Genomic DNA, 27,176 nt, shown 5'->3' on the forward strand with positions numbered 1-27,176 from the left:
CTGTGCCACCTGGGGGGTATTTTAATAACTCTAAAATTTACATTGTAGTTTGCAAAATTTTCTTTACAACAACACGAGTTAAATAGTGGAAGCATTGTTACCCTCCAATTAAGGTGAGGAAATGGATGCTTACAGAGGTTAGGGGGGTTCCTTGGATATATCTATACCTATCTATCTATAGGTATGTGTGTGTATATATACATATATATAAATAACACACACACACCACATGTATATAGGGGTGTGTGTGTATATACCTCCCCACATACCTCGTAAGTAGCAGAGCTGGAAATTTGCCTTTTCAGGCTTTCTGATGATCAAGTCCAAGGTTTTCCCATTTCATCACAGTTTTTTCTTTCTTTCTTTTTTTTTTTTTTTAGAAAAAGATGTCAGGTATCCCTCTGCTAATGTAATTATCTAGAATCTAGTGAATATTTAGCAAAATAAAATATAACTTTAGTAATAGAGGGTGTCTTGTAAAGGAGCAGGAAACATTTGCACTCTCCATTCAGTGAAATAAATCTTCGATCAAGGGGGTAAAACTGCCAGTGCAGAAAACAGGTTGACTACAATTTATGTTCTGGATTTCAAGGGCAGAGACCAGCCTTAGTCTGTCAGCTTTCCAAAATGACCTTAGATGGGATTCTAGAAGAAATACAATATTCAGGGCCTGAAGTAAAGATGAAAGAATTTCAGATATCTCAGAATTCATAGATTTGAATTCTGCCTCTTATTTATTATTTGTATAATCTTGGGCAAGTCATTTACCTTCTATGAGATTTTTCATCTGTAAAATGAAAGGGTTGGTCTAGATGACTACTGAAGTGTCTTTTTAGGATCTCAGTTTATGATCCTATGATTCAAGATATTGAATAATTTCAGTTTTTCAGGCGCTGTCAACATGGATGAAGACATAACTTATAATAAAGGTACTGATCATACAAATTCTCATGTTTAAGAGCAAATTAATGTTGAATCAATTCTAATTTTTTCTGTCATTTTGATTTCAGTTGAGGATGTGGTTGGAAGTCATGTAGAAGATGCAGTCACATTTTGGGCGCAGGTAAAAATGCCACCTGGACATTGAAGGCTTATTTTGTTTAAACAAAAATATGGGGGTCAAGCATTAAGTTCAACCACTAATGTTTATTGGATAAAGCCGTTATGTATTGGCCTCTAATGTTAATATCTCAGTGCACTGAGTCAGAGTTCATGAAAGCCGTTACTAGATTCTTAGAAGATGAAATTTAATAAAGAGAAAAACCATAAAATCATATGTTTGGGTTAAAAGAATGGTCTTTATAATCCCAGATAAAGGTGGGGAAATCATGGCTAGATAAACATTTTGAAAAAGATTTAGAGGTTCAGTATGAATTAACAGTGTGATCTAGCAGCCTAGAAGTTAAGGCATTTTTTTGGTTTGACGTGTCTGAGGCCATGGAGAAGCTACTTACAATTATATCGTATCCCTTCAAACTACATTGGAAATGTTCTGATTTAGTTCTGGATGCTATTTTGAAAGCTCTAGAGTTCATGCCATATAATATAGTTAAAGAAACTAGATTTTTTTGTATAGTATGAAAAAGAGAGAACTCGGGGAAGGCAGGGTTAGGATATAGAAGCTGTCTTAAAGTATCTAAAGGCATGTTACTAATAAGAGAGATTAGATTTCTAGTTCATCACGATGTATTTCCACAGATTGCTTCTACAACTTGGTAGAAACCAGGATCACCTCTAGAGTACTCTAAAGATAACCAGAAGCAATGTATGGATGGTACACAAGCCAATTTATGCCTGAAAATAAGGGAATATTTACTATTAGAGATATTTCAACGTGCAGTAGAATAGAGTGAGCATCACCTTATTTTCCATCAAAACTGGATGGCTATTTATTGAAGAGGTAAAGGAGGCTTTTGTTAAGAGTGTTAGATGGACAAGAAGCCTTCAGTTTCTTGTCACTTTGGAACTGATGGGATTTAGAATTTGGAATTAATGAATATCAAGGAATGTACAATTCTGGTCATGTTTCTTTACCAATAGTATTGGATTCCAACTATTTCCAGGAGATAGAAAAGGGATTTCTTAATCCATAGAGTTTTATTATGTTAAAAATTAATGTTTTTATTGGAACAAACGGTTTTGCAATTTTCAAAACTGAAAAATTACCCATGCATATATCTGATAAATAAAAAGCTATAATAAAAATTAATGTTTTTGAGGAGCTTAATGAATAGGACATTAATGGCTTTGAATTCCATGGGACTTGAAGAATTTCCAAGAAATAGCTTTTTCATCCACGTCCATAGAATATTCTATTGAAGGTAGAGGGTGAGGAAACTTCTGCTAATGACTCTTAAGAAATCTGGTCCATCATTTAAAATCTCTTTATCTTCAAAGAACTAGTTGTTTTTATTTTGTCTTGATTTTGGTTAAGGTCTTCTTGCCGTACCTCATTATGGCATGGAGATGATCCTGGTTTCTCAAAGTGCAAGGTGTGCGTGATCTGGTAGGTCTTATCCCAAATCAGAGACTTAAAAGGATGGGTCAGGAAGCCAAGCACTTGTGACCTGAGGTAGAGGCTAACTCAATTCAGAGGGATGGTCACTAGGTTCTCTACAGGGGGTATAGAATATTTTTGGCCACAACAAATCACAAAGACCATTTATCAAGTTGTAGAAGCAGTCTGTAATAGTGTGGGCAATTCCCATGGCAATGAAATTGTCAATTCTAGAGGAAAAAATAGTTTAAAAGTTACCAGAATACTTAATGTGACAGAAAATAAGACTGCCAATTAACATAAACTTGTCAGATCAGAGTTAATACATTTATCTCTTGCTTTTCTTTCTGCTCTTTGATTCCATGACTTTTATCCTTTCTTAGAGTATTAATAGAAATCGTGATATTGTGAAGATAGGCTGTGCTTTGGCTGAAGTTTGTCCTCAGTCCAGTTCAGTCTTTGGGAATCCTGACCTAAACAAGGTAAGCCATTTTTTGATTGAATTATTCCATTCATTCTTTATAAACTTAGTTTTCGTCTTTTTTGTCTGAATATGAAGTCATGTTTTCTTAATTTCTAGAATTGATAGTACATTTTTGATATTAATGTTTAGAAATGTGTATGAACTGCACTTCTAAAAGCTCTAAAAGTCTGTTATAAGTGCTCAAAGGAGAGTCTATGATTTAGAGTATCATAAAAGTGGGGCAAAGTATGATTAGAAACTCTTACCATGTATATATTTTATTGGAGCTGACCTCAATAATATGGGTACTTTCTCCTGCAATGTAAAGAGCAATTCATGCAAAGAGCCCAGCAAAAACCAACTAGAAGATAACAGCAAACCATTTCTTAGATTTGGATGTCCTCTGCTCTGAAGTTAAATGAGGGAGAGAGACCCAAGTGTCTTCTCAACCACAACTCTTAAGGGATTTATTTTTCTTTTCTTGTGCTAAGGTTCTCATCACCACAAGATTGGACTGTTCTAATAGCTTCCTAATTATTTGATCTTCTTTCTGGCTTCCACTTCAGAATCAGGCTGTTGTTAAAATCTTGCTGAGGCACTCGATCTCTTGTTGAAAACCCTTTCTGGGATACTTCCTGTCTTTAGGATAAAATGCAAACACCTCATTTTAGTATTTAAGGCCTTTGATTGGCTGGCTCCAAACCAATTCAAATCTCACTTCATCCTACTCTCCTTCATGTATGTGAACTTTCAATCAAAATGGCCTACTTTTCCCTCCAAATTAGGAAGCACTTAATAAATGTTTGTTAAATTGCATTTTTTTTTCTAATTTGGGAACATCCAAATTAGGTTCAATTTGGAGCCTTTTGTACTTTGGCTTATAATTATGACCTAGCTATTAAGGATTATTTGTATGAATATTTTGTCTTTGTGGATCCCTGATTAATCTCTCCCTTCTGGGTAATCCAGTTCATAAAACATTATTACTCTGGTGTGCAGATCAACTTGCTAGGAGAAAGCAGGATTTATAGATTTCAGATAAGACTTGGTCCATGCATAAGGACTTTGAGAGTGTGGTAGGAGGTAGGTCAGGTGCTAATACAACATGACACTGAGTGCATTATCAAGTGACAGAGCAAAGTATTTTGGATCCCTGACCACTGGGAGAAGGGGTGAGTCAGGAAACAGTTGGAGTGGGACAAGGAATAGATATGTTTCTATATTTATTCCGAAGTATTTTGTTTGCCTTATATGTTTGTGTTGCTCTTTTGTTGTGGACTACTTGGGATAATTCTTGCAAATTCAGGTACAGAGTTAATCCTTGGTATTTTTACCCACAATAGGAAGCATATTTCTGATTGAACCAGAAAACCAACCATATAGGGGACAGGAAGTATTCCCCAGTGGTTTGGGTGATTCGCCATTGAGTTTATAAGTACAAGAAAGAGACAGATAATTGCTTTATTTCAAGTATTCAAAAGGATAAATTTATCCTACTGTGATTTTTTTTTCCTTTTGTAACTTTATTTAATGAAAAAATATTCAGAGCAGGAAAGAACTAGCTGAAAGATATAACCTGTTGTAATTTAAGGACCTTTAACCTGATTTATTCTGCACAAATTAGTACTTTAGTGAAGTATGTAAATCTTTTTTGGATACAACTCAAGTTTTATAATTAGACTTGATGGCATTTTCAGAGTTAAAAAGAAAAAAAGCTATAACCAATTAATGACTATAGTCTCTTTTATTGAAAGCTGCTTAACCAAAAATGTTATATGATGTATCCAAAAGACTTTGTGTTCTTCTAAGCTTAAAACAGCACTGAGACTTTAGAGTCTCCCTATACATGTTCATGTTAATTCTGACTCTTGATAGAAAGGGAGCTCCTTAAAAATGGGACTTTAAAAATTTTTCAGCTTTGTCTTCCCAACATCACTTAATGCTTATAGATTGATAATCTTGTTTAATTTTTCTCTTTTGCAGATTTATGCTGGGTTGTTTTCGGAAGATAAGTGCTGGTACAGATGCAAAGTGCAGAAAGTCATCAGCGATGAAAAGGCAGGACAAAAATATTTCACTCTTTGCTTCGATGTATGAACTCTGGGATGCAAAACTGAAGTGGTTTGGAGGGTCATCAGTAGTTACTAAACTTTAGAATCAGTCAGTAGGGTTTGTACTTTTGAGAATGTTTCTGAATTTTTAAAGTTATGTAGTAGAAATAGTTGTATGATGTCTGTTAGATGTAATTGGTTAATGAAGAGAGAGAGGAATATGATCTGGAGCCAACCATTTAAAAACACTTCGGACCTTAGTTTCCTCATCATTTCTAAAATGAGGGAATTAAGACTAGAACCCTTTGGGGTCTTGTCCCTCTTCATTGATAATGGTAGGCAGAAGAAAGAGTAGAAAGAGGGCCTCTGGCTAACAGTAACCAGTTTAGCAAACACTGATGAAATGAAAGGCAGGAATATAAAGGCTGGGGGGAAATAGGCCCTGCTTTTGAAGAGCTTGCATTTTATTAGAGACATGGAAAGCACATACAGATAAGTAACTGCAAGGTAATTTGGGGAGCAAAAGAACATTAACAGTAGCTGGTGATGGAGGTGGTGGGGTTTGGAGGAGTAGTTTTCTACTTTGGTTTCCATATTACTGGTTCCTCATAGTTTAGTACCTAAATAGGTAGTGGTAAAGAAAAACGTTGAAAGTCAATTCAATATTCAATAAGTCAATAACAAGCTTGTGGAATTGGCTTTCAGAGAATTTAAATAAAATGTAGCTGCATTTTCAAATATTAGTGATCTAGCCAAGTTTCTGGAGTCAGGAAAAAGTTGTCCAAAATTACATATGAATCCTATGTAGGGCCCAGAGTGTAATTGATCATAATTTGGAGTAGGAAGTAAATAATTACTATTTTTTGGGTTCTTTCTCTCTCCCCCATTCTTTATTCTATGTAATATTTTGCAGCATTTGATAATACTGACTTTGAGCTGCTCTATCTTCCCTTGACTTCTGTGACACTACTGTTTTTCTATCTATATGCCCATTTTTTCTTAATATAATTGTTAATTAATAATCCTATATCTTGCCTCGTAAATATGTGAGGCAATAGGATTCTGTCTTGGTTCCTCTTTTTTCCTCCTATTCTTTCTGTTGGTGTCCTCATTAGCTCCTTTGAGTTTCAAATATCAAGTCTATGCAGATGATTTTCAAATCAAGAGATTCTTTATCTCTCTAGACCTTCATTCCTGCTTCACCAACCATAGCTGGATGCTGGATAAGCAGAATGTAAAATACAACATTTTCCAAAACAGAATTCCTGTTTATTTTCATAGCTGCTACCCTTCCTTTTTCCTTTCTTTTTTTCCTCTCTTGTTTCTGGAGCTAAACTTGGGTTTTGACTCTGCTACTTATAGTTTTCTTTATATTTGGGTAAAATATATTGAAGGGTGATCAAATGAGTTAATATATGTAAAGCACTTAGCAGAGGGAATGATTAATAGGTATTTAATAAATGTTAGGTGGTTCAGTGGATGGAGATTCATTTTTCCTGAATTCAAATTTGACTTCAGATGCTTCCTAGTTATGGGACCGTGGGCAAGTCACATAACCCTGTTTTCCTTAGTTTTTTCATCTGTAAGAAGAGTTGGAGAAGGAAATGGCAAATAACTCCGTATCTCTGCCAAAAATCATTCCTTATCTCTGCCAAAAAAACCCCCAAATGGGGTTGTGAGTGAAATGAATGAAAGTGCTTATTTCTTTCTCTTCTTTCATTCCTTCCCAAGTTTCCCTGTGTTTGTCAAGGACACCCTTCTACTTGCAGTCTCTGGTGTTTGTGATTTTGATCCCCACCCCGTTCTTTATTCTCCTTTATCCTCTTTATTTTGCCCATTGCAAGTCTGGTCAGTCTCCCTCCCCAACAGCCTTTATACTTATTCTTTACATTATTCCTTCATCTCCCATCTAGCTTCCTAATTTTTCTACTTCCATCTAGTCTGCCACAGATATCTTCTACCTAGCTGCCAATAAATATTCCTCAGGTATTAATTTGACCATGTCACAATCTTCATTGACTTGCACTAACCCCTAGCACAAAATTTTAGACTCCTCTGTTTGTAGCATGACTCCCAGCCTTCTTTCCAATTTAATTTCAGATTATTCCTCCTTTCTGTTCTGCTCAAATTGGCTTTCTGGTTCTCCCCATGCAACTTCTGTGTCTTTGGCATAATATGGAGGCTTCCTAATCCTTTTCCCATCTTTCAGAACCATGAGCTTCTTTGAAAGTGTTCCTCAGATGCTACCTTTTGTCTGAGGCCTACAAGATTTTTCTCCTCTTTCTCTCCCTGTGCATTCTTAACTCTTGGGATTATTTTGTTGTGTATCCTCAGGAAACTGAGCATCTTGAGGGCAGGATGTTCCATTTTCTTTTGATATCCCTTGCATCTAGTTCAGTGTTTTGTACAATGTAGGTATTTAATAGAAATTGGTTGCATTTCCTTTCCTCTTTCATTCTTCCTTTAAAGTAACATATTTACATCCATGCTGAAATAAAGAAAGCAGAATAATTATAGCTGTGTGACATTTGGAGTAGGAGGTAGAAGTGAATCCTTGGGCCTATGTTTGTTGTTGCAATATAATCCTGTATTATCCCTTTTTAAAAGATGCCAGATTTTTAAAAATTGCATTTAAAGATAGAAAAAATATCATCTGAAGTATCACTTATTTCTTGGGCCTTAGATTTCATTTATTTTGAAGTTATAGCATACCTTGATTTCTAAAAGCATTTGATGCCTGGCTTATAGTAAATATTTAGTAAAGGATGTGCCAGGTTTGAGGGAATAGGGTCCATGTGATTTAGTATAAAGCTTACAGATAATTGATAGAGTGGAAACATAAATATGTTGATTTTTCTCTCAAGACTGGAAATAAACTACTTGAATTTTGACTCTCCTTTGTGTTTCTCTCATAGTGTCTGGTAAGATACATTGACTATGGAAATACAGAGATTCTAAATCGCTCCGAAATTGTTGAGATTCCTTTGAATCTACAATTTCCTGATGTAGCAAAAAAATATAGACTCTGGGGACTACAGATTCCTTCTGGACAAGAAGTTACTCAGTTTGACCAGGCAAGTCAATTTCCCTTATGTAAGTGAGGGAATAAACTTTAGATGTTGAAATATTTTCCTTGGAAAACAGGGTATGTGGGTAAAATCTCAGTGAAATAAATGTATATTAAAACCTCATTACTTTAAACCAGGAGGAAGATTAGTCTGAATGTTTGAAAATTGTGAATTATGAATAATTTAAAATAAGTAGGATAGTAAGATCTTAATTTCAGTTTGACCATCAGATAGCAATAGTTTGTGGAGTTCAGAAAGTCTTCAGAAGCAAAGTTCTATCCTGTCATGATAATCATTCTTAAATCCTGATTCAAGTTTAATAAAAATATAGAAGGAGGAAGGTTCATTATGAAGGATAGTTTAGTGAATAGTGATGGTTTTGAGATGGAAGACTTGGGTCTGGTTTCTCCTCTTGATTCTTTCTAGTTTTGTGACTGAGCAAACCATTTGGCAACTCCCTAAAGCTTATTTGTTGAATCAGTTATTTTTAAAATCTTATTTTATTTTACTTTAGGGTTCACATTCTTTCTTTCCTGTCATTTGAGAATGCAAGGAAAATAAAGCTCACTAGAAACATATATAGTGGAACAATATACATTCCTCCATTAGCCATATCAAAATAAAGGGGAGGAGGAATATTTCAGTCTGTGCTTTGAAATTATCCCTTCTCTATTTTGAAGTGGAGTTAGGATTGATCTCACTGAATTTCGGAAATATGTCATGAATATATTATAAAGTTTTGAAATAAAAGTAACTTCTTGTGAAAAGATCTGAGTATAGTTGTTTAAATAAATATGGAAGTAATTTCTTTGCAATTTGCAAATATATATATATATATATATATATATATATATAAAAGTTCTTATTTGCAATAGCATGAAAAATATATTCTCTGAAGTATTTCAAGTATTGTCTCCATAAATTTTTCTGTCTTATGTCTTTGATCAAAGATAATCTTTCCACTCCACTCCTCTTTAGTATTTTAAATTAAAAGTTAGTAACACCTGAATTAGTGAGATTTGGCCATTGGCAGACTGATGTTTTCAAGCAAATGCAATGTATCTTAATTACATTCTAGCTTATTCATTTCTTTAGGATTTTGTTGTGATGACATATTAACCCAAGAAAGGAGATTGTAATTTCAGACCTCTGTTCAGACTAACTCCCCCCCCCCAATTTTCTGTTTTGCAATGATTGTTGGGATTTTTTCAGTATGAAATTACCTGTTTATTTGTTTTGGAATTCCATCTTAGCAAAGTGGTGTGTGTGTGTGTGTGTGTGTGTGTGTGTGTGTGTGTGTGTGTGTGTGTGTGTGTGTGTATGTGTGAAAAGTAATTTAATTGAGAGCATAATACACAAAATTAAAATTCCTTCTGGTACCTGTAATTACCTGTTTTTTTCCCTGAGAATCTTGCAGGTGTTTTATGTAAAGTAGCCTTGCAACCCTGTCATCATTAGAGGAAACATTTCTCTATGCTGAAATGAATCAAATCTAAATGAAAATAGTTGTTCATGTGTGATTGAATGTAAGCTTAAGCAACAATTGAGAGTCTTCATTATTTTGTCATTGAGAGATTTAAGAGCAAAGTCTTATGTACTATAAAAATTTGAATTTACTGAGTATAGATTTGTTTATGCTTGCCATATATTTTAAACCACATATTTTTGGAGCTGGAATAGACTTCATAGATGATCTACCTTCATTTTATTGGTTTTATATGAGGAAATGAGTTTAGGCAATAGCTTTTTTTTTTTTTTTTTTTTTTCATGAGACATTTTTGAACTTGAGTGTCATGGAAAAATGTTATTTAGCAGTTTTTTCCCTTACATGGATGATGTTAGCTTAAAGGTATTTTTTGTGGATTTCTGATTTCTGCTTAGCTTTGTAGCAGTTATGCAAAATGTAAAGGCCCCGATCTTTAAAAGCTTCCCTTCTAAATCAGGATAGTACAGGGGAATTGGTGTGAAGAGGTTCAGCAGTGGCTACCATGTGAAGACCTGATGTAAGGAAGTAAATTTTCTTCTGTTAAGACTTGAGGGCCTAAATAAACTCTTAATAAATATAGCCACCAGTGGGGAAACAAAATGGGGGTATAAGCAGTAGTTAGTATAAGGAGAAAAGAAAGCAGAGGAAAAGTGGGGAGGAAGTAGGAGTTGAGTGGGAGTCTTTGTGTAGAATCAGTCATTCTGGCTGCCTTTGCAGGAGTTAGCCCAGCATCCTTTTTGAACTGCCCTAGGTTTGACTTTGGAGAAAGGGATAAACTTGTCACAGAATCTCTGAATTGGAAGGAATTTCATGCCATCTAACTTAACCCTTGCTTTAATTGTAATCTGTGACAAGCCCTGAAGTGTGATCATCTAGGTTTTAAAAGGCCTCTTGTAAGGGAAGAAACTATTTTCTGAGACAGTCTGTTTCATTTTTGGACAAGTCTTATGGTAGGTATTAACATCTTATCTTCTTTCTAGATCCTAGGAAACTTTTGCTTTTGGAATTTAATTTCTGGAATTGTTTTAGGATCAAGGGAAAAACTCTTTTATTAGATTAGACAGAAATGAGGCCTTTAAAATATATCTCTAAACTGAGAGGGGCTAATAAAATAGTATTTTCTTGTTTAAGTTTTATAGAAATTGGGATGATTCAATAGTTGTTTACATGAAAAAGAAAAAAATCCTTAAATAGATGTTTCTTATATTCTTACATCAGCATCCTATGATGGGACTATTAAAGTTCTTTTAGTGGGTGATGGAGAAGTAGATGTGCTTGTCTTTCTGTGGTGAGGGTAATATTGGACTGAAAGTCAGAGAACATGGGAGTAAATTAGTTTACCAATATCCATGTGACTTAGGATGGACAATTTAACCCGTGCAGACTATTATTAGCTAGGGAGTTAGGCTTCCTAGAACATTAAAAGGAATTAAAAAAAAATTCCTCAGGAGCAAAGCTTCTTTGTTAGAAAAGTCAACTGTCCTGCCCTTGTTCTGGGGTTAGGTGAGGGGAGCTGAAGGATCTCTCCCCATTTTGAAGGATTGGCAAGAGCTCTCAACATCTCTAGAGTGGCTGCTGAGGAAGAAATGGTACAGTTTTAGGTATGGGCACATGAAGGCATTTTAGACCTTCATTCTGCTGAAGAGGATTAAACTTCCAGGATTCAGTCACTTTAGATTGGGGAAAGTGCTGCCCAGCCCATGTTCATTAAAGAAACTTATGCTTTGCTTATGCTTTGTGCTAGAGATAGAGACACAGCAACAACCCCTGCCTTTGAAGAGGTTATACCCTGCAGTGTTTATGTGCAGAGTCTGAGTGTAACTTTATATGAAATAAGAGTGTGTGAAACCTGGGAGATCAGGAAAGGATGATAAGAACTGACAAGTGAGCCTGATCTTGCACAGAATAAGAGTTATTGACCCTTCTTAAGGAAGGTTGTAAAATGTTTAGTCTTGTGCTTGAAGAGGTGACTGGCTGCCTCAGTAAGTGGTGCAACATGCTGAACTGTATGAGAGTACATCCTCTTCTCCATGCTGGTTATTTAATTCTTTCTGGCAGAGCAGAAATAGTTCTCACTGGGGATGACTTCTGAATCCCAGGCCTGGACTGTATTCCTGGGCCTCCTGTATTAGTGACTCCCTAGCAGTAAATTTGTTGTTTCTTGAAGCCATTTTGGTTAAGAATTATTATTATTGTTATTATGGGGGCAGCTAAGTGGCGCAGTGGATAGAGCACCAGCCTTGAAATCAGGAGGACCCAAGTTCAAATCTGGTCTCAGACACTTAACACTTCCTAGCTGTGTGACCCTGGGCAAGTCACTTAACTCCAGCCTCAGGGGAAAAACATATTATTATTATTATTATAGTGTTATAGATGTAATGGTATTCATATATATATATGTATATACACATATACATATATGTGTGTGTGTGTGTGTGTGTGTGTGTGTGTGTGTGTGTGTGTGTGTGTGTGTGTGGGCCCAGAGCACTGGTCCCAGAGTTGGGAAGATCTTAGAAGTGGCTTCAGAACCTGACTAGCTATGTGAACTCATAACTGTTTGCCCCAGTTTCCTGTATTTGTCAAATGAGCTGGAGAAGAATATGGCAAACTCTACCAGGATGTCTGCCATGTTGTTGTTTAGTTGTGTTCAACTCTTTAGATCCTTTTAGAGTTGAGTGTGAAGAACCTGAGTTCAAATCCTGCTTCTGCCCTGTACTTTCTAGATTTGATGAGGCATCTCAATTTGCCTTAATTTGTCCATGTGTAAAATGAACAGTTAGCAGTAGGTGAACTAATCAGTTTGTTTCTGGCTCCAAGCTCTATGAGACTCTGACCCCAGGAAGATGGGCATAACATAGAATTTAATGACCCTCTTCTTTCCTGTCTTTCCTAGGGCAGATCATTTTTGGGGAGCTTGATTTTTGAAAAGGAAATAAAAATGCGACATAAAGCTACATACCAAGATGGTACAATTGTCGCTCAGGCTGAGTATGGTAACGTGGATATTGGGGAAGAAGTGGCCAAGAAGGGGTATGCAGAGAAATGCAAACTCCCTTCCAGCAATAACATCCCCGAGGAGAAGAAAACTGACCCTGGTCAGCTTGGCCTTGGAAACCTCAAAAGCCCTATTCCCCTCTGGGGACATAGGCCCAATCCGTCAGCATTCACTAGGCCAAAGGGCCGCTTCAATGGGCGAATGGTCCCAGACCTAAAGACAAAAACTCTTGTCACATTCCCAAAGTAAGTTTTTGGTGGGAAGGGACTGTTTTTTCTATAAGGGGATGATACTCTGCTAAGCCAGAGTATACAGGTTCTGGTCTTGTAGTTCCATAGCCTGATGCTAGCCTTGATGTCTATTTCTTATCCTATAAATATCCTACAATATATTAAAATATGTAATATGTATTATATAATACATAACATATAAATGTCCTATAAATAGGTGATATAAATAGGTGATAAATAAATCTGTAAGGCCCCATCAGAGAGGCAATGAGTAATGTGGGAGGCTTCTGGAATGAAGATACTTTTATTGGTACTGATTATTCTTACAATTCTCTAATACTATTTTAAAAGATCACTAAATCTTTAATTGCAAAGGCAGATGTAGAAAACAAGGCCTTGTTGAAATGTTTCTTCTTTTTTTTCCCTTAAGCATAAGTATGTTTTATCCTCATTTGTCCATTTTTATTCAGAAAAAAATAGAAACAATTTTTTGAATCTCTAATGTATTATGGTGAAATGAAATATTCTTGAAAAATGCTTCCACTTATGAAATTGGAACTCACTGAAGCTGAAAGCCTGGTTTGGATTGATTGCTCATTGTAGGATGTTCTCCTTGAGACTCAGGCTATAAGTTGCCACCTTTAAAAGATAGAGGCAGATAGTAGAGAGAGCCTTCAGTTCTCAATTCCGTTGGTGGAAGAGTCCATGGCAGAACTACTTTCTATCATGTTACTGTGAGGTTCCTGTATATACTTCTTAGGTAGGAGTTGGAGGCGGCAGGTACTACTGCTTTATGTTTTTTGTTTGTTTGTTTGCTTGTTTTTTTTTTTTTTTGTTAAGTATCATTTTTAGTTCTAGAATTTAGTCAGTTTTTTCTCCCCAGATGTCTGTATGTTGTAGACTAGTTAATATTTAGGATGGATCAGTCACCAAATTCACCTTGACACAGTTACAAGTATTATTATGAACAATGTTGAAAGGTTTGGGGCTCCTTATCTCAAGTCTCTGGGTTTGAAAACTGAGATGAATTTCCTTTTATTCTTTATTTTTTCTTACTCATTTTTAACAGGGAAAGGTTAGCTGTTGGTGACTTTAATTTAGGATCAAATGTCAGCCTAGAAAAAATCAAGCAGGACCAGAAGCTAATTGAAGAGAATGAAAAGCTTAAAGCAGAGAAGGAGGCCTTGCTTGAGAGTTACCGAGAGCTAGAGCTGAAGGTTGAGCAGACTTCTCTGGAGCTACAGGTACGACTTGGGCCCCTCTGCCCTGCCAGTCCCATCCCATTCTTCCTCTGAGGAAGAATGTAGTCTGGGACTGTGAGAAGTCTGATTCTCAGGTTGGATCATTTTCTTAGGAATATGTGGACAATATGCTCTTCTCTTTCCATTTCCATTCCATTTCAAAGAGGCAGTTGACTAAAGACTAGAGTTGTCATATTTAATGGGGGAAAAAAAGGCCCTCATTCCCACCATATGCTCCACATATGACACATGTGACTTAAGAGTCAAGTTATGTAGAAAGAAAATTACACCAATGATTCTTTTATTCAATGAAAATATTCTATATGGGAATTGGACTTTTTGAGGAATACAATCTACTTTGGAGAAACAAAGGGAGAGCTGACTTTAACTTTTTTTTTTTTAAATTTTGAACGTAATAAAACAAACATTTCCATACCAAAGTGGAATAGAAAAAAAGATTATATCTTAAACTACAGCCCTGTTAAACTTGCTATTCTTTTAAAATATAGAACAAAGTTATCAAGTAATTTTCTTTCTTTTAAAAATCTTTTTCCCCGCCCTAAGATAGTTATCATTAGACACAAATATCTGTGTGTGTGTATGTATATGTCAGTTCTTTCTCTGGATGCAGATAGCATCTTTCTTCATATGTCCTTTGCAGTTAATTTGGGTATTTATAATAGACTAGACAGCTCAAGGCTTAAAACAATATTGCTGATAAAGTATACAGAATTCTCTTGCTTCCACTCATTTTGTTGTTCTTCGTTTTGTGTAAGTCTTTCCATTTTTTTTCTAAAATCATTGCGCTTATCATTTCACATAGCACAGTAGTACAATATCACAACTTTTTCAGCCATTCCCTAATTGACATGCATCTCTGCAATTTCCAGTTCTTTGCTACCACAAAGAGAGCTGTTCTAATTTTTTTTTTTAGAAAGATATAGGTTCTTTTCCTTTTTTCTGTAATCATCTTGGAGGAACTGACTTAATTGTGGTATTTATAGGTCAAAATAGACAGCTTAATAATTCCATGTTCTTCAGTTTTTTTTTTGAAATATCTCCCTTTATTTTTGGTCTTTTATATATTTTAACCTTATCTTGGTAAATGATATAAGATGTTGGTTTGTGCCTAGTTTCTGCTAGACTTTTCCAGCTTTTCTAACAATTTTTGCCAAATAATGAATTTTTGTCTCTAACACTTGTATTTTTTTAAATAGCTTTTTATTTTTCCAAATACTTGCAAAAATAGTTTTCAACATTTACCTTTGTAAAACTTTGTGTTCCAATGAACATTTTAATGTATCTGTGATATATCATTTCTAGATGCTAACGTTGAAGTAAATCTATATTAAAATGTGCCGCTTTGTAAAAAAAAAAAATACAAGTTAACCTTTGATTATCTGAGACAAATGTTAACTCTTATATAAGCTACTCAGACCTGCTTCTGTGCCACCTTCTGTTTGTTTGTAAATGGAACTGCAAACTTTATTTTAACATTATAAGGTAGAGCTTCTGGGAAAAATCATATAACAACATTCCAGAACTAAATATAAATAATTTAATATTAATAACACCATTGCTTTCTTGTAGAGAATCAAATGTAGACAATAATTTGGAATAGCACAGGCAGGGAAGTTGTACCTGCTCTTCTATTGATTCACTTCTATTGATTGTATAAACTGGCATAGATCTCATAGGGAAGATGAAACTTTAGAGTTATGTCTCGGGGCATATATTTCATATTTTTTTAATTGAAGATTTTTATTTTGAAAACATATGCAAGGATAATTTTTTTAACATTGATCCTTGAAAAACCTTGTGGTCCAATTTCCCCCCTTCCCCCCACTCTTATCCCCTCCCCTAGATGGCATGTAATCCAATATATGTGAAACAGGATAAAAATATATGTTAAATCCAATATAGGCATACATATTTATACAATTATCTTGCTGCACAAGAAAAATCAGATCAAAAAGTGAAAAAAAAAGAGAGAGAGAAAATAAAATCCAAACAAATCACAACAAAGAGTGAAAATGCTTTGTTATAATCCACCTTCAGTTCCCACAGTCCTCTCTGGGAGTAGATGGCTCTCATAATCACAAGATCATTTGAACAGGTCAGGGCATATTTTTATATCAAGAGGAAAATGATTTGACTTCTCCCTGCAAGCTGCCATGAATTTGAAATGAAGATGATTCTGTCTTTCTCATGCAGAGTTATTTGTTTTTCCCTATGCCATTGGGGTTCTACATGGTATCTAATCCAACTCTATGCTTTTTTCTTTAATAAAAAGAACCCAATCATTTCAGTTTTAGAATTGTGTGATCCTGTTATTACCATACTGATAAGCATTTTTCCTATTTTCAGCGAGCAAAAGTGACTTCCATGGAACTTACTAAACATTTGGAAAACACTCTGCATACCCATGTAGGGACAAGAATGAAAAGTCTTGCTGCTAAAGTTGAAATATTGAAAGAAGTTAGGTAGGTGAAGTCACTCGTAAAGTAGAGGAAAATCCTCATTATAATTTGGCTTTGATATGTGATTTTTGATATGTGATTCTGCTTTCTCCCGCTGACTTAAAAGCAAAACCCACCACCAACAAAAAAGCAAATATTTCCTGAAGCTTTAAAAGAGAATTTGTCCTTCTTATCAGTGATTGATCTTATGACAGAGGAGCACGTTTGGTTAGAGTTGGCAGCATTGAATCTGTTTGTCTTGTTTTTGTATCCCCAGTATTCCTTTAGCACATTGCCTTGCAGGAAGTGGGCTCTTAGGTTCTTATCTGAATGGATTGTTTTTAAGTGATTTAAACAAATTTAAAAATGTCAAAGAGGTTGTATTACTTTGTGGATAGTAAGAAATTAGGTTTATGGACCTGAAAAACCTGGATCTTAATGCCACTTCTGCATAATCTGGGCAAGTAACCTAATGTATGGTTTAAGTAGCTATAGCAATCCAGCTGTAATGTCCCAGGTGGTGGGATGTTACATTTGTTTAGTGCTTTCCTTGTGAAGATGAAGTAGGACTTGTTCTCTCCCAGCTGTCAAAATCACAGATTTCTTTTTCAATTCAGTATTAAAAAGTAAGAGGACTTATAGCTTCAAGGGGTTATCAGTGTTTTAATTTTATAAACCTTGTACTCTATCCTTTAATAAGTTGCAGTTTAAAAAATTTAAAACACTCCCCCCTAAAGTGTTGCTTCTCTTCCATCCTCTCTGTTCTTTGAAACCTGAGTTAGGCCAGAGGACATTAGGACAGACCTTCCCTAGGAGAGCAAGTATAGATCTGGTAGAGGGAACCCTGGATTTCATAAGTGAGTTTTGAGTTTTTATTATTCTGAGGAAGCAATAACTGTTTTAAGAGTTAGAAAAGGTTGTATCCTGCTTTCTAGAGAACCTCCCACACCGGTGTGATTAAAATATCCTGCTTTCTAGTGGAGAAGTGATGAGGCAAGGATCCTGAGAATAGTGGAAAAATGGAGTCTTTATTTTAAGGGCTTTCCCCTTCTCGTACTGTAACAAAAACAGCACTGAGAATGTGGGACCACACGAACAACTTGCTGTTATAAATAGTTTGCCTCCTGGTATCACTCTGCCTTAATCTCAACACAGGTTGTCACCTCCAGCTGATTTCTCAGGAAGGCCCAGAGCCCTTGGGGGGAGATGGGGAGCTGAACCAGACATTATTAGCAGGTTCCCTCTGGGCTGAAGTCTTATACCTTACCCAGAGTTTCCTCACTGACTGTGACCTTCTACAGGAAAAGACTCTGCTCCCTCTACATGGAGAGAAAATTAAGGAAACTGGAGACATGTCAATAAGAATGTGGAGAACTTAACAAGTGAATTATTTAGTATATTTTAGCTTCTCAAAATACTCTTTGGAAGAATTTAAATTTTTGTTTGGATTAGTGGTCTTGACCTGGTCTTGACAGGTTTAAAATATTATTTAAAGCTCATTGATATTAATGGTAGTTATCTTTTCAATAATGATACTTTTGTTTTCTAAAAATTTTGATTTTTTTGTTTTGCCCTGTCTGTCCCCTTCTCAACAGGAGAGCAAACATCAATGTTCGCTGTGGAGATGACCTCTCTGATGCTGTCAAAGTAGTGGCCGAAGGTCACTTGGTCACTCCATCTTCCTTAGATGACCTGGAGAAGATCTGGGAGGAATACAACTTGGCTCAAGAGAAGATTCAGATTTGTCAGAATGTGGTAAAGTTCTTTCTTCGTTTCTAAGTGTAGGAATATTATAGAACAATGTAAAGAAAAGTAATGTAGTATGAGGCTGTGGAGAGATGGAGTTTTGTATTTGGTGCCCATGTCATTTGGAACCAGAGATGCTGCTTGAACAGGGAAGTGAGTGTTCTGGTCAGAGATGAACTTTGGAAAATTATCCTAATGGCCATGCCATGGAGAGTGGATTTGGTATTCCAAGCAAGTGGGTTAGGGCCTGCTCCTAGGTGTAGCTACAATACATTGGAGAAGAGAATAGATTGGAGAGAGAGCTTGGATCCACAGGATTTGGTAAATGGTAATCTCTGTGAGATGAGATAGAGTGAAGATCTGACCCTGGAACTAACTGGCCCACACAGATTCTAGGACATCCAGGACATTCACCTGAAGATGGCCCTTTACCACCAAGGTAGAGGGATGGTAGTACCCTCAACAGAAGAAATTGGGAAACTGGGAAGAGGAAAAGGTGCATTTGGGCAAGTTGAGTTTTCAGTATCTCTGGGAGATGTAGTTTGAAATGTTTGTGAGGCAGCTGCTGATGGGGGGAGGTGAGCCCTATCTCTATGGACTGCCCAGGAGAGCTGAAGAACCCACATGGCCTGGCATAGGTCCTGCAGCAGCAGCAGCTCTGTCCATGCAGGGGTTGCCAAATGCCTTCAAGTCTTTGGGCTTTTCTCTTTTTCCTTTCATCCAATCTTCTGGCCTAGAGGAAAAGGGGGCAATGGAACGGCTAAGAACCCAGAAAGCTGGCATATAGTTGTGGGGATCAAATCAGGGAGTGTTTGGAAGTACTTTGGAAACCTTGAAGCATTCTATAGATGCTTTCTAGGATTGTTTTATTCTGTGTTTGTGATTTTGTTCCCTTTTCCCAAAACTCATCTTTGCCTCCAGAGCCTGGCGCTTTCAGAGCCTCAGTTCTCACATGATGAAAGCCCTTTCTGATTGTACTAGTTAAATTAAGTGAGGAGGTCTTTGTGCTAGAGAGCTTGAACATGCTCAACATTTCTACTCTCTTAATTAAGTAAAAAGTATAGAATTGGACTGTATATTAAGTCTGTTAGAATGGGAAGCAGGTGACTGAGAATATCAATCACTTGGAAAGTGGGTAATTTGAATAAGTCTCTTGAACCGATCTGTTGGGAAGGCTGGTCCCTTTTGCGTCTTCTCTTCCTTTGTTAGGAAAAATTCCCATGGCTCCTTTTTTCCTCCTTTTGAGGTTCTAGAAGAAGGGGAGAAGAAGGGGAGACCCTGACTGGAGAGGACTTTCACAGAAAAGTGTTCAGTGGTCATTAAAGAAGCAGGAACTAGCTCATTCTCAGTAGCATGAAGTGAGCTTGAGCTCTCTATCTTGAATTTTCTTCTTTTTTCTCCCAAGATCATCAAGTTTTGGCTTTTGCGCCTAGTTCAGCTTTCTGCACCACAGATATTGGTTCCCTCTCTCTGTCCTCTGTTTTTGGACGCTGGGGGTAGTCTCTTATGAAAGGGGATCACAAAGTGGTCAGCAGGGAAGCTCAGGCCTTGGAGGCTGTGCTTGTTGTCTTGTAGGGGCTGCAGAAGGCATGTTCATCCTTAGACTCCATCAGTTTGTGTGTTGTGGTTACCTCAGTGGCATATATTCTCACTGATTTCTTAAGGAAAAGATGTATTGTATCACTACTATTCAGGAGAATATTAGAGGTGAACTCAGTTGCCTTTAACCTTTTGGAACACTCAGTTGTGAAATGAGATCTGTGAAAGGGTTGAAATTTCTGGAAGACCTGAAAGGCAGTAGCTACTGTGTGTGGAAAATTGGAGAAATGCTTGGAACCATGTAGTAATATGAATCATTGGAGTTAATCTTCATGGCTGTAGAAGGGATCCCATAACCTTGGGTGAATTGGGTCTTTTGAATTTCACAGCCACCTAAATTATTTGCTTCTCTTGCTTCAGAGGCTGTCGCCTTCATTCTGGGTGCAAGGCCATTCTGGAGCACAAGGAAGTAATAGGGAGGGATGCTGGTTATTTCCTGCTCCACTTAGAACACAAGAAGATGTTAAAAAAATGGATTGGTTGGCTAGCTTAAGGGTAAGAATGTTCCTGTTGTCTTGTTCTCAGATGCTTATTAAGTCACTGATTCCACATTAGCTCTCCAAGAAAAGGAAATTAACATTTACATTTTGAGAACCTCACAATTTATCCTGAAATAATTCCAGTTACTCTTAGGAATAGGTCTTTACTGGACTTGGCAAAGGAACAAAGCTTTCCTTTTTCTGATTGCTATGCTCAAAGATAGCAGGTATATAAAAGTTTTGAAATTTTAATTCAGAACTTAGTGAATGTAGTTTGACTTTAAATGGGGGTCTAGTTTAAGACAAGTTTTTTTTGTTTGTTTTCACAAACACATGTCCACTTATGTATAGATAATATTAAATGTAATACTTTGTAAAACATGTCCCCATGTATTTCAGTCTTTTTAGTTTATCAGTCTTTTAAATTAGGGAACAGATTTAGGACCAATGATGAAGGAACAGATTTAGGACCAATGATGAAGTGTTTCATCCTGATGCTCTTTTGTTTAACAACCCTGTTTATTCCTTCCTTTCTTCTTTTTTTTCTCTGAGATTTTCCCTCACCTTTCCTTTGTGTTAACAAAGCTGAAGCCTCTTCAAGTGGCCAGTTGTGGGCAAAAGTAGCTTCTAGAGGAGGGTGAAAAGGGGCCGGAAACAAGCTATCAAGCCATTTCTCTCTCCTGCCCCCCTCTCCAGTGGTGGGGATACAGGGCAGGCTTTAAAGCAGCCTGACACCTAGCTTTACTGGCCATTTAAGTCCAACACATGCTTGTGGTTGACTTAGGCCTTTTTTTTGTGGTAGATTGGCAGAGACAGAGCCCTGACAGGCATTCTGGATGTCCTGGAATCTGTGTGGGCCACTCAGTCCCAGGATCAGAGCATCAGTTTCTTGGGGGACCCTGGAATGTTATCCAGTAAATTCCCTCATTTTTGATGCAGTGGGGCCGAAAGAATGGTCAATTTATTGGCTCCTCTTTCCAGAGTGCTTCCCCCCCAGTGTCTTAAGATACACAGCAGCATGCTTTGTGTCTATTGACTTATTTGATCCTCACAACAACCCTGGGAGGTAGAGTGCATAAGATCATAATTTTTTTATTAAAGCTTTTTATTTTCAAAAAATATGCATGGATAATTTTTCAGCATTAACCCTCGCAAAATCTTGTGTTCAGTTTTTCCTCCCCTTGCACCCACCCCCTCTCTTAGATGACAAGTTATCCAATGTATGTTAGACATGGTAAAAATATATATTAAATCCAATATATGCATACATATTTATACAATTATCTTGCTACACAAAAAATCAAATTAAAAAGGAAAAAAATGAGAAAGAAGATAAAATGCAAGCAAACAACAACAAAAAGAGTGAAAATGCTATTTTGTGATCCATATTCGGTTCCCACAGTCCTCTCTCTGGGTGCAGATGGCTCTGTTCATCACAAGATTATTGGAACTGGCCTGACTCATCTCATTGTTGAAAAAAGCCATGTCCATCAGAATTGATCATCATCTAATCTTGTTGTTCGGTGTACAATGAAGCTCATAACTCTTTTTGAAAATAAGATATCCTTCCCATCTGGTAAATGGTCAAAGGATATGAACAGACAGTTTTCAGATAAAGATATCAAAGCTATCTAAAGCCGTATGAAAAAATGGTCTAAATCACTAATAATTAGAGAAATGGTAAGTTAAAACAACTCTGAGGTACCACCTCAGACCTATCAGTTTGGTTAATATGACAGGAAAGGAAAATGATAAATGTTGAAGGGGATGTGGGAAAATTGGGACCCTAATGCCCTGTTGTGAACTGATCCAAACATTCTGGAGAGTAATTTGGGACTATGTCCAAAGGGCTATCAAACTGCATACTTTTTGATTCAGCCAATACCACTACTAAATTAGTATCCCAAAGAAATCATAAAACAAGGAAAAGGATCTATGTGGAAAAAGGACTTTTTGTGGTGGCAAAAAATTGGAAATTGAGGGGATGCCTATCAATTGGGCAATAGCTGAATATGTGAATTTATATTACATTAAATGTAACACTCTTGTGCTATAAGAAATGACAAACTGGCAGATTTCAGAAAAACCTGGAAAGACTTACATGAATTAATGTGAATTGAGCCAAACCAGAACAACAAGCAGTGATCAACTCATGGCTGACTTGTGACAGTTCCAAAAGACTTATATGATGGAAAATGCTATCTAAATCTAGAGATATGATAGAGTCTAGTGGAGTACGAATGAATATCAAAGCATACTAAATTTACTTTATTTGTTCATAGTTTTTTCTTTTGTTCTGGTTCTTATCTAATATGTCTAACATGGTAAGCTGTTTTACATGAGTGCACATATGTAACCTATATCAAATTGCTTACTGTCTGAGGAAGGAAGAAAATTTGGAACCCCAAATTTTATTTTAAAAAAATGTTAAAAGTCGTCTTTACATATAATTGGGAAAAATACTATTTAAAAGGGGAAAAAAGAAAATAAGATTCCCCTACGTTCTTGCGATGGTCTGGTCTAGCTCCTCTGAAGGGCTCAGAATAAGTCCTTGTCAGGATAAGCAAAAGTCCTTGCCCCATGTTGTGGGTGCCAATATGTGATGTGCTGTTGTCTCCAGAAACTGCCGATTGCTCTCTGGGAGGAGATCTGCTGTCTCAGCTGCTGCCAACTCTGACCTCATGTAGCGACTCTTTTCTCAATCTCTCAAGTGCTGCCCTCTTTTATCCTCCCAGAGAATGAGTGTGGGATAATGCAAGGGCTTCTGGGAAAAATACTTCAACCAATGAACTTGCTCCTCCTAAGCATACAAGTTCCTCCCCAGAAGTTTGAAAGAGTAAAACTCCTAGTAAAGGCTGGAACTAGAATTGTTAATACCTTAGCACTTAGTAAGAACCTAATATCTCATTATCTCATTAGCACTTAGTAAGAACCTAACATGTTCTAATGGTGCACAATAAAAGCTTCCTAACTTATTTTTATATAAACAAAATAGATCAATTTCATTTGTTTGTTTATGTTCAACATAAAACAAACTAGGATGTTCTTATTTCATTAGTACTTTGGGATCCATCTGTGTGCTATAAGAATCATAAATGTTATCAGGACATTCTCTTTTGTGAAGTCCATTCACCCATTTGGTGAACATTTTGTTAGGGTGGATTTATAAGTTTATAGGTTTGGGAGCTGGAGAAAGGATCTTAGAGATCACCTAGGTTAGCTCCTTTTTTTGGAAGATGAGAAAGCTAAGGCCTTTCCCTTCTCATCTTTAGACTTCTAAGCCTTGCATATTGTTCTTTTGATTGTTTCCTGATGAAGAAAAAAAGTTTTAAAAACTCTTTTGACTTCATCTTGACTTTGAAGGTGTCTATAAGTATCGACTGGATTGAATTTGGTTAAGAAATATGGATTAAAGGTAAAGTTTCTTAGTACCGGATTAATGAATGTAAAATGAAGGTAATTACTCACCATTAATGTCTTTGATCAGAGAACATAATATTGAAATATGTAATATTGAAGAGGATAATTTTTTTTTCTTTTATATAGCTTGATATATGGAGTTCAGATGGTCCATTGATGATGGTGGTGGTGGTGGTATTTTGCTTTTGTTTTTCCACAGAATGAAGGTGATATTTTGATAGCCAAGAGAAATGAGGTTCGACAGAAACTATATACAGCTGTTGAAGTTTTCATTGTGGAAGTGGATGAATTATCCCTTAATAAGCGCCTGAAAACTTTGCAGGTTAGAAATGAATAATTTGTTTCCTACAAACCAAAACATAAATTGAAGAAGGAAGGTAAGATTATTATTATTTTATAGAAATCCCAAATGATACTTTTCCTTTTTAAATTAATAGAATTCTTACTCTCAGTTATTGTTACTATTTTATTTTATAATTTTTAACAATAGTCTTAAACATTTAAATTAAAAATGGCTGCGATATTGTGTGAGACAAAGACCACTGGTTCAAATAAATCAAGGAGATTTCTCAAAGTAAAAGCAGAAAGAAATTTTATTTCAGTCTTGCAATAAAGGATGTCTCCAACCTCCCAGCAAGCAATCAGACCAAGAGAGCCAAGGCACAGTTAACAGACAAGGATTATATGAGGTATGGGGTAACACTCCTTATAGGCTGAACTTTTGCCCTGATTAATCAGGACAAATGACCTCATATTCTAAGTCATAAATGAAGAAAAACTAACTCCAACCACATCTTTATGATTACTAAATTATCTTATATGGGAATTTTAATGCCAAGGTGGCCCTAATTTAGTCTCACAAGAAAAGGGCTATATGGTCTTATTCTTTGTAAATAAATCATGTGAACTCTAGGGAAAGAAACTTGGGCTGGGGCATAGATGACCTTCACTTGATTTTTATTTTTATTTTATTATAGCTTTTTATTTACCAGATATATGCATAGATAATTTTTCAGCATTGACAATTGCCAAACCTTTTGTTCCAACTTTTCCCCCCCGTCCCCCCCACCCCTTCCTCCAAATGGCAGGTTGACCAATACATGTTAAATATGTTAAAGTATAAGTTAAATACAATATATATATATACACATGTCCATACAGCTATTTTGCTGTACAAAAGGAATCGGACTTTGAAATAGTGTACAATTAGCCTGTGAAGGAAATAAAAAATGCAGGTGGACAAAAATAGAGGGATTGGGAATTCCATGTAGTGGTTCATAGTCGTCTCCCAGAGTTCTTTCACTGGGTGTAGCTGATTCAGTTCATTACTGCTCTCTTGGAACTGATTTGGTTCATCTCATTGTTGAAAATGGCCACATCCATCAGAATTGATCATCATACGGTATTGTTGTCTTCACTTGATTTTTAGAACACTGTCTCTGTCTTGTGAGATAATTTTTACAGTTCACTACATTCAATATGGAAAAGTTTCAGGCTAATAATAGTTGTAGAAATGTTAATTAAAGCAATTCTATGGTTCTATCTTATATACCTTTCAGATTCATAAAGTTGATTAAAAAGGAAAAATGATAAAAGCTGGAGGGGTTGTGGGAAAACAAGTATATTAATGCATTCTTGGTGGAGTTGCAAACTGGTCCAGTCATTCTGGAAAGCAGTTTGGATTTATGCCTCAAAAATTATTAAAATACACATACCCTTGATTCAGTAATACTGCAATGAGATTTATAACCTAGAGAGATTCAGGAAGGAGACAATCAGTGAGCATTTATTAAATGACTACTATGTGCATGCCAGGCATTGTGTTAAGTGAGCCTTAACATTTTAGGGAAACTTGGAAAAATTTTTTAATGAACTAATTCATAAAGTGAGGTCAGCATAAGCAGAAAAACAAATTCTATAATAACATTGTAAAGACAAAATTTTAAAATTAATTTTATAATTATTGACAGTACATATGCATGGGCATTTTTTTTTAAACGGTATTCTCTCTTGTACTCACTTTTTTTCCAAATTTTCCCCTCTCCCTCTATCCCTTCCCCTAGATAACAGGCAATCCCATACATGTTAAATGTGTTACAATATATCCTAGATACAATATATGTGCGTAAAACCGAATTAAAGACAAATATTTTTGAAGATTTAAGAATTTTGATCAACATAATGGCCAAAATGATTCCTGAGAGATCATGATGAAATACACATTATCTTCTTACAGAAAAGTGATAGTTTCTGGTGAAGAGCGATACCTGTTTTTTGGATATTGCCAGTGTGTGAATTTGCTTTTCTTGATTATGCATATTTATTCCAAGAATTTTGTTTTTGTTTTATTCTTTCCAGTTTGGGAGGTAGGATTAGGGTGGTCTGTGTGGTCCAGGGCACTTCCTTTCAGTTCCTTGCCTTTATATCCTCATTTGTGAAATGTAGGTTAGTTATAACACTTGCCTCCCAGGGTAATGGATGTAAGGCCATTTTTAAACTTGTTTGAAAGTTATCTAGTTATTTACATGTTGTGTCTTCTATTAGTAACTAAGTTCCTTAAGGGAAGGAACTACTTTTGCATTAAAAAAAACCCAAACCTCAAAAACATGAATGGATTTTATGTTTATGAATTCATGTAATGTCATACAAAACATTTCCATATTAACCAAGGCAAAAAAAGGAAAGAAACATGGAGTGAAAAAAGTTTACTTTCATGTATGCTTCGAGTTTGTCAATTCTTCCCTAAGATGCATAGCATTTTTCTTTATGAATCCTTTAGAATTGTTTTGGATCATTGTACCAGTCAGAGTAGCAAGTCTTCATGATTGTTTATTGTTAACAATATTATTGTTCCTATGGTCAATGTTCTCCTGGTTCTATGGAGCAATTTATATGTGTGTAATGAGGAATAACTTGTAATTCTTGAAAAAAGTTTTAATTGTATCTCTTGTTATCTTTTATTTTATATCACTTTAATTTTCCATTATAATGCTTTTTCTTCCCTGAGAGAGCCATCTCTTATTACAAAGAATAGAAAAGGAGCCCATCAACCAAGCCTGATAGGGTATGCAATATTTGGCACCCAAAGGACACCACCTTTGCCAAGAAGGGAGGGAGATGCTGGCATTCTTTAGGAGAATACTGTAGATACATTGATTGTGTCTTTTAGGCAATTTTGATTTTTCACACATTGTACTGTTATAACTCAAAACTAAGAATTATAATTTAGGAAGATGGGTTTTTGTGTTAGAAAGCAACTTGGTATCATTAGAGCGGTACTACAATTTTCGATGTGTGAGCCACCCTGTTTTGTTTGCTATATTCAGTAAGTAAGGACCATGTTGTATTTTCTGTTAATGCAAACCAGTTCATCATCTAGTGCTGATGGGGATAAGCCACTCTTTCTTTAGCTGGGATGGTAAATTCAATTCAGCCAAAGATG

General features: G+C 36.0%; 1 protein-coding gene across 18 annotated transcripts in view; it reads left to right on the forward strand.

Annotated features, from left to right (window-relative positions):
- STK31 (serine/threonine kinase 31) overlaps positions 1 to 27,176 on the forward strand; it is a 70,270-nt gene that overhangs the window by 2,291 nt on the left and 40,803 nt on the right. For 10 of the 18 annotated variants that reach the window (XM_074269020.1, XM_074269027.1, XM_074269032.1 and 7 more), the window contains exons 2-11: positions 883 to 929; positions 1,011 to 1,063; positions 2,881 to 2,979; positions 4,944 to 5,018; positions 7,927 to 8,085; positions 12,459 to 12,805; positions 13,860 to 14,034; positions 16,399 to 16,514; positions 18,086 to 18,245; positions 23,934 to 24,056. In XM_074269020.1, coding sequence (XP_074125121.1) covers positions 883 to 929; positions 1,011 to 1,063; positions 2,881 to 2,979; positions 4,944 to 5,018; positions 7,927 to 8,085; positions 12,459 to 12,805; positions 13,860 to 14,034; positions 16,399 to 16,514; positions 18,086 to 18,245; positions 23,934 to 24,056 — 1,354 coding nt within the window. Of the gene's footprint in view, positions 1 to 882; positions 930 to 1,010; positions 1,064 to 2,880; positions 2,980 to 4,943; positions 5,019 to 7,926; positions 8,086 to 12,458; positions 12,806 to 13,859; positions 14,035 to 16,398; positions 16,515 to 18,085; positions 18,246 to 23,933; positions 24,057 to 24,336; positions 24,424 to 27,176 lie in introns of all 18 variants that reach the window. The other 8 variants (XM_074269028.1, XM_074269022.1, XM_074269029.1 and 5 more) reach the window with 2 other exon arrangements.

The sequence above is a fragment of the Sminthopsis crassicaudata genome, chromosome 5, assembly GCF_048593235.1.
Source record: "Sminthopsis crassicaudata isolate SCR6 chromosome 5, ASM4859323v1, whole genome shotgun sequence".
Lineage (NCBI taxonomy): Eukaryota > Metazoa > Chordata > Mammalia > Dasyuromorphia > Dasyuridae > Sminthopsis > Sminthopsis crassicaudata.